The 8,152-nt window shown below is 43.8% G+C and overlaps 1 protein-coding gene and 1 long non-coding RNA gene across 3 annotated transcripts in view; one reads left to right on the forward strand and one right to left on the reverse strand.

Moving 5' to 3' along the window:
* CCDC83 (coiled-coil domain containing 83) overlaps positions 1–7,434 on the forward strand; it is a 48,686-nt gene extending 41,252 nt beyond the window's left edge. Inside the window, exons 8-10 of one of the 2 annotated variants that reach the window (XM_055416148.2) lie at positions 2,467–2,543; positions 3,081–3,289; positions 7,273–7,434. In XM_055416148.2, the coding sequence (XP_055272123.2) occupies positions 2,467–2,543; positions 3,081–3,289; positions 7,273–7,434 (448 nt within the window). The remainder of the gene's footprint in view (positions 1–2,466; positions 2,544–3,080; positions 3,290–7,272) is intronic. The other variant, XM_088832215.1, reaches the window with a different exon arrangement.
* LOC148773894 (uncharacterized) lies at positions 21–6,836 on the reverse strand. Its single transcript, XR_016036363.1, has 3 exons — positions 6,487–6,836; positions 3,264–3,318; positions 21–1,806 (listed from the first exon to the last, which is right to left on the reverse strand). It is a non-coding gene; the product is annotated as an uncharacterized LOC148773894 (long non-coding RNA).
* Positions 7,435–8,152: the final 718 nt, after the last annotated feature.

An 8,152-nucleotide genomic window follows, 5' to 3' on the forward strand; every position in this document is an offset into this window, starting at 1 on the left:
AAATCACTGCGGATGCTGATTGCAGCCATGAAATTAAAAGACGCTTACTCCTTGGAAGGAAAGTTATGACCAACCTAGATAGCATATTAAAAAGCAGAGACATTACTTTGCCAACAAAGGTCCATCTAGTCAAGGCTATGGTTTTTCCCGTGGTCATGTATGGATGTGAGAGTTGGACTGTGAAGAAAGCTGATCGCCAAAGAATTGATGCTTTTGAACTGTGGTGCTGGAGAAGACTCTTGAGAGTCCCTTGGACTGCAAGGAGATCCAACCAGTCCATTTTAAAGGAGATCAATCCTGGGTGTTCATTGGAGGGACTGATGCTAAAGCTGACACTGCAATACTTTGGCCACCTCATGCGACGAGTTGACTCACTTGAAAAGACTCTGATGCTGGGAGGGATTGGGGGCAGGAGGAGAAGGGGACGACAGAGAATGAGATGGCTAGATGGCATCGCCGACTCTATGGACATGAGTTTGTGTGAACTCCGGGAGTTGGTGATGGACAGGGAGGCCTGGCGTGCTGTGATTCATGGGGTTGCAGAGAGTCGGACACGACTGAGCAACTGAACTGAACTGAACTGATTCCAGCTGAGAAATAGACACGAACTGTACTATGCCTAGAAAATCCCATGGATGGAGGAGCCTGGTAGGCTGCAGTCTGTGGGGTCGCTAAGGGTCGGACACGACTGAGCTACTTCACTTTCACTTTTCACTTTCACACACTGGAGAAGGAAATGGCAACCCACTCCAGTGTTCTTGCCTGGAGAATCCCAGGGACGGGGGAGCCTGGTGGGCTGCCGTCTATGGGGTCACACAGAGTCGGACACGACTGAAGTGACTTAGCAGCAGCAGCAGCAGCAGTACCCAGTCAACATGTAAAAAGTTGTCTTCTTTCCTATTTGGATGAAGAATCAGGTATTCTAGCTAATAGAGTTATTAATCCTCTATTTTCCATCAGACCTCCGTCAACGCTTTCCTTCATTACTCCAATAAGGCATTGCAGGATTTGTTTGAAACATTAGATGAGATGAGTAAGCTGACTCAGTTAGTGACTGCCCAGGGACTTCAGTGCCACAGAGCTGAGTCTAGGGGAACCAGTACTTCAAATCTAACACTAATTTCATATGATGGCATTCTTTAACATATTTTCTGCACCATCAACTATGAAGTGCTGCTGCCCTGTGGTGGTCTAAAAGTGACAATAAACCCATGATTAAGAGACAAGCCAGACTCGTGAAGGTCACAGTGTTTAGTAAGATCTTAGTCATTCAAGGCCAAAACCAGGAAAGAGAATGCTGTGGCCTTGGACTTGACCACCTGCAGACCAGAGCATCACTGAGACACACCTTCACCAAGTCTTAAGAAGGTTTTAAGAGATAACTACTGTATGCAGTGACATGATCTGTTGGAGCTGTAAGCATCTCGGATGACACTTTGTTTGTGTACTTTAAGAAATGAACAGCCTGTAATCCAGGGGATTCACTCTGATTGCTGGCCGGCTGAGCATGAAGAGTTGTTAGCGTATCTGCAAGGGTCACGTGGTTCATGCTGTCTTCAGGCAAACTTCATGGAAATGCCACACACAGCTTTCAAGGTATCGTGTCTTCTGACGGAAAACTCCACGGGCCACCGCAGCACAGAGAGTTGCACACACACAACTCACCGGGCTTGTCGCTGGAACACGCCACCCAGTGAAAGCCAGAGCCGTGACATCATCTTGGATTCCTTGTGCTCGCTGTCGCGTCTTTTTCTCTATTTTTCAAATCCATCCCATGCTGGCCACCGTCACTCCTCATCTGGATTCCTACAACAGTGATGCAACTGGTGTTGTGATCACTCTCATTTCTCTGACTTTGTCTGTTATTCCCTTATCGTGGGACGCAACCCCCACCCCAAGCTCTTCCTTGGCAAATATCTCTTGGTGTTTCAGGACTCAACTCAAGTGTCATCTCCGCCTGGAAACCTTTCCTTACCTCCTAAGACTAAATCTGGTGCTTCTTCTCTCACTTCTTGTGTGTGTGTGTGTGTGTGTGCGTGTGTGTGTGTGTGCGCGCGCGTGTGCGTGCGGAGGCTTGGTCACTCAGTCTTATCTTTTTGACCCCATGGACTGGAACCCACCAGGTTCCTCTGTCCATGGGAATTTCCAGACAAGAGTACTGGAGTCAGTAGCCATTTCTTCCTCCAGGGGATCTTCCCGACCCAGGGATTGAGCCCACATCTTTTGCATCTCCTGTACAAGATTCTTCACTTCTGTACCTCGTGGGAAGACCACAGCACTCCTGACACTGTGCTAATTACCCATCCTGGTACAAACCATCATCATAAAACGCTGTAATCTTGTCTGCCACCCCATTGGGCCCGACACCCCTCTTTCATCTCCAGCTCCCAGCAGAGAGACAGATATTACTGAGCAGGGGCTACAACATTTGTTGGCTGACAGACTACTTTCCTTATTTGTCTTTAGGCGACTGTATCTTACCCAAGCTGTTGGGCAGGAAGGACCACCTGAAGTGCCTTTGGAGTTGTTAGAAACACATAAAGGTATTATTTTATTGTAATGGTGATTTTTTTTAAATTTGGCAAACACTTATTGAACTTCTTATTATGGACAGGCACCTCATAGCCGAGAGCAATTCAGGAAGTAGATACCTGCCAGCTCCTCCACCCTCCTCTTGTCCTTGGAGAGCTGACCCAACCCATCTTCTTTCCCTAGCCCTGTTTTCAAATCGAAGTCACCATGTGTCACAGTGAATGAACTAGAGGCTGGTGAAGAGGGACAAGATGATGTCTATACCAGCACGGTTTGCACTTGAGTTCAGCCAACCAACCAAAACGCCAGTGTACTCACAGACCTCCAAACGATTATGTTAACTTATTAGCTGACACAGGGAAATGCACCTTAGACATGGTTGCTAACAGTGGGACCCACTCTCACTTTGATACCTTGATTCTACATTTCTAATTCTCAAATTCATCTCCTCCCGGGGATTCTCATAGGACTTTCAAATTCAAAATGTCACAAAGTATATGCTATATTTTTATCTGTGCAAAAGTTGTACATAATTAATTTCTTCACAGACATCCCAGAAAAGTCAGAATCGCAACCTGTAGACACAAAAAGCAGAGACGTGTCAAGCATGTCATTTTGGAGCAGTGGTTTTCATCTTAGTCACAAGGACAGCAGATTTGGCCAGCCTCTGAAGATAGATGAAGAAGAGAGTTCACGCATAGAGTCTGGGGCCTCTGATATGAAATACTTACTGTATGAGGATGAGCAGGATTTCAAGGTAAGATTCATGAGAAGACATCTTGACTGCTAGAGAAAATGTTGTTTTATTAATTAGTGGGGAAAATTAACTGAAAATATGGATACTGAAAAGTTCTATTTGCAAGTATTAGTAAAAGCGGCCCGCCATTCACGCCCGTCGCTAGATACTATTTTCACGCTTACCTTTGCCCAGCTTGCTACATACATGTATTGATAGAACTCCATTACTAGTATACCATGTAAGGCAGTAATCTAGGGCTACGTGATCAATTACCTCAAGACTTGGTGGCTTACAACAATAACCATTTATCCTCTTTCAAGGCTTCTGCTGGTTAGGAATTTGGAAAGGTCTTCCGTGGACCGTCTGCACTTGAGTTCCAGAGCAGATGCACCCGCATGTTGGCTGAAGGGTTGGTTTGGGCAGGAAGATCCACCTCTGAGGCGGCTCACTGACCTGGCTGGCCAGGTGATGCTGGCGGAGCTTGGGCCTCAGTTCCTTTCCACACGGGTCTCCTCACAGACGCGGGTCTCCTTTATTGTCCCTTTGTAGCAGTATCTGGCTTCCCCCAAGCCATCAGTCCCAGAGACCAAATGTTTCCTATGACGTGGAAATCTTACGCCAGCACTTCCATCATTTTCTATCTATTGGTGTAGCTACAAATTTCTACCCAAAGGGAATAGCATAGCTCCTGCATCTTGAAAGAAGGTGGTCAGCATCACATTTTAAGAAAAGCATGGGATAGGACGTATATCAGTGTGACCATCTTTGGAAAGTACAAGTGGCCACATAACACCATTAGGCAAAACCTGGATTATCAAGCCTTTAATTTTAAAACCTTCTTGGTACCTTCCAGTCACTTTCATATCCACCTCTTGCTGTGTTCCTTCTTGCTAGTACCAATAACCTTAAAAGTTCTCCTAGAACTTAAAGTCTGATAGGAGAAAGAGTGATTAAGAAAGCAGAAGAAATTGAATAAGTCAACAAAAACCATTTTAACTAAGTACAACTCAGTCCTGCCACCATCAAGTGACAATTTAAAGACTAAGGTTCCAGACTCTCTAGCACTCAAACACCCACATGGGTATCTTGGCATCAGGACACCTGGCATGTTACAGTGACCTCAAGCTAGGGGACAACTGTCTACAAAATTCCCAAATTCCACACCATTTGGTTGAGTGAAAGACCTTTTTACTTTTATTTTTGCCTTTATTCATTGAATTTATTTTTCTAAATTCATTTTTTATTTCAGCAAAGTTGAATTACACTGTGTTCACTGCTGCTGTACAATAATGTGACTGACACAGATTTGCTCTTTTCCATATTCTTTTCCATTATGGTTTATCACAGGATATTAATATAGTTCTCTTTGCTGTACAGCAGGACCTTGTTCTTTATTCATTATGTATATACATACCAGTTTGCATGTGCTAAGCCAAAACTCCCCTTCCTACCCTCTCTTCCACTCCTCACCCCCTTGGTAGCCACTGGTCTATTCTCTATGTCCCTGATTTTGTTCTGTTTCTGTTTCATAGGTAGGTTCATTTGGGTTATATTTTAGACTCCATGTATAAGTGACATCATGTGGTACTTGTCCTTCCCTTTCTGACTTACTTCACTTAGTGTTAATATGATAATCTCTAGTTGCATCCATGTTGCTGCAAATGGTATTATTTCGCTCTTTTCCATGGCTGAGTAGTATTCCATCATATACATGTATCACATCTTCCATATCTATTTCTCTGTTGATGGACATTTAGGCCGTTTCCATGCCTTCCGCTTCTATGAATATTGCTGCTCTGAACATAGGGGTGCATGTATCTTTCTGTATTATAGTTTTGTCTGGATACATGCCCAGGAGTGGGATTTGCTGGATCATACGATAATTCTATTTTTAGTTTTCTGGGGAACCTCCATACTGTTTTCCACATTGGCTGCACCAACTTGCATTCCTACCAACAGTGTAGGAGGGTTCCCTTTTCTCCACACCTCCAGTACTTGCTATTTGTAGACTTTTTAATGATGGCCATTCCGACTGGTGTGAGGTGGTACCTTGTTATAGTTTTGATTTGCATTTCTCTAATAATTCACATTGGTGAGTATCTTTTCATGTGTCTATTGACCATCTGTATTTCTTCTTTGGAGAAATGTCTCTTTAGGTCTTCTGCCCACTTTTTGATTGGGTTGTTTCGGGTTTTTTTTGTTGTCGTGTTGTATGAGCTGTTTGTATATTTTGGAAATTAAGCCCCTGTCAGTCACATCATTTGCAAATATTTTCTCTCATTCTGCAGGCTCTTTGTTTTGTTTATGGCTTCCTTTGGTGTGCAGAAGCTTATAAGTTGACGTCCCATTTGTTTATTTTCATCTTTATTTCTATTGCCTTGGGAGACTGACCTAAGAAAGCACTGGTACAATTTATGTCAGGGAAGGTTTTGCTTATGTTCTCTTCTAAGACCTTCTTACTTTCCATGGAAGTTTTTGATGTGGTGGAAATGGTATTGTACTGCTATGGACTCAACTGTGTTCCTGCTGCCCACTCCAACTCATATGTTGAAAGCCCTAACTCCGATTTTGACTGTCTCTGGAGATGGGGGCTTTAGGAGGTAATGAAGGTTATATGAGGTCATAAAGGTACTAATTTGATAGGACTGTGACCTTATAAGAAGAGGTTTTGCTTTGTGAGACACTGTGAGAAGGCAGCCATCTGCAAGTCAGGAAGGGGCTCTCACCAGACCCCACTCACGCTGGCCCCATGACCTTGGGTTTCCAGCCTCCAGGACTGTGAGCAATAGAGTCCTGCTGTTTCAGCCAGTCAGCCTATGGTATTTTGCTGTGGCAGCTCAGGCAACCTAACACAGGGTTTCCCTTCAGAATCCTGCTCCAGATGGTTCTGAAATATATGGTATATTTCCATTAATTTGCTTTTATTCTCTCAGGCAATTATTGCAGCTCTAGAATTGTGTCTTTTAAACGTTAAATACAATTATATGCATTTTTGAGAAATAAAACCACCTTCCTTTGATTCTCCTAAATTCTTGTAAATGTCTATTGATAACTCACAACACGCCAGGTACTTGTTAGACGCTTGAGAAGTTAAAGGGGCGAACAGGAAGAAGTATAGTCTCAAGATGCCCGTGTGGCAGGCCCTACTCTAAATCACGTGTTGCTAGTAGAAAGCAGGTAAGAGCATCACTGACTACTGTTCAGGAGGAACGTACCTCTGTCTGTCTCCGTGACCCGTCTTGCGCCCCAACACTTGGTACACATCCTGGCACATAGTGGGCACCCGGGAAAGGTTTGCTGAAGAGCTGTAAGGAGTTCAAAAGGAGGGGGTATGACTGGGAGAAGCTTTCAAAAGGAAGGCACGCATTGAACAGGGCTGGAGCTTTTTCAACCCAGTTTGGGGTTAGCTGTGGGATTTCATATAAACTAGACTTCCCATTCTGTTTGTTGAATGTTAAACTATATTTAGTTTGGCAGAATGTGGTAAGTTTTATACCTACAGTAGATCCTGTGAAATATGTAAAACTCATGTGGATTTGCTCAGTATTAAGATATTCATTGTCAAAGATGTTAGCAGATCTTTCCCTTTGATCGTGAATAATATAGAAAACTCTGCTGTGGTTATATCCTGGCCAGCAGAGGGCTATATAAATGCAGCCAATACTTAATTTTACCGATTAAAGAGCATGCAGAGGATATATGTCCCTACTCTATTGATGCCTCCCAACTCCCCCCGCACTGCCACCCCGACCCACTGCCCAAGTCCCCGAGACACAAGCCTGCTAGCCTTGCTGCCTGCTCTTTGGGGGTCTTGCCTACCATGACCCAGTGGGAATATACTGAGTTTTTTACTCATTTTTCACATGTTATACAGCATTCAGACAATTAGGACACAGTGTAATCTGCCAGATAAAGGCCAACCATAATAAATAAAACCTGACCTCCATAGGCTGGTAACTTGCTCAGTAACCTCTCCTGTCTCCTCTGTCTGTTCACTGCAGGATTATGTAAACCTGGGCCCCCTGCAAGTGAAGCTCATGACTGTGGAGAGCAAGAAAATGCCCATCCACTTCCAAGAGAAGGAAACTCCAGTCAAATTCTACGAAGATGTCAGGAGTCCAGAAAGCCACATCACGTATAAAATGATGAAGTCTTTTCTCTAAAACTAAAAAGTGAAAACAACTTCCTGTACTTTTCTTTTGGGAACTGAGGTGTATCAGTTGCCCATTTTATTTACACTTTGGTCCATTTTTAAAGCAGTGAATATTTCTAAAGGTCATAATTACAGTTAAAATAAAAATTCTGAGTATTCAGCTATTCGTTTACTTGCATGACCTGAGAGACAAAAATGAAAGTACACTGCATATTTCAAGTGTTCAGGAGCATAACAGTGGACCAAGATGGTCTCCCACGGTGCTTACCACTTAGACATTTACTGATTGATCTAGGATACCCATATGAAATAGTTCATTTAGAAATCTTCTGAGGAAAATTGAGAGGTTTGCATAGCACTGACTATACATCTTTCCCTCTGAGGGTGCTGAATGATAGCCAGTCCACAACTCAAGTCCACTCTTCTTTATCTTGACACAATTTATAATGAATATCAAACATTTTAGAAACGCATTTGAGGGTGGTAATTTGTTTTATAGAAATATTTCATCAGTAGGGAGGTCCAGGGCTTCCCTGGTAGTCCAGTGGTTAAGAATCCGCCTTGCAATGCAGGGGACAAAGTTCGATCCTTGGCCAGGGAGGATCTCACAGGCTGCGGAGCTATTGGGCCTGTGTGCCACAACTACTAAGCTTGCATTCTCGAGCCCTGGACCACAACTACTGAAGCCCGTGTGCCCGAGCCGGTGCTCTGCAACGAGAAGACACAGC

Source organism: Moschus berezovskii, chromosome 25 (genome assembly GCF_049115385.1).
Source record: "Moschus berezovskii isolate FMDL1 chromosome 25, NW_MosBer_1.0, whole genome shotgun sequence".
In the NCBI taxonomy this organism is placed as follows: Eukaryota; Metazoa; Chordata; class Mammalia; order Artiodactyla; family Moschidae; genus Moschus; species Moschus berezovskii.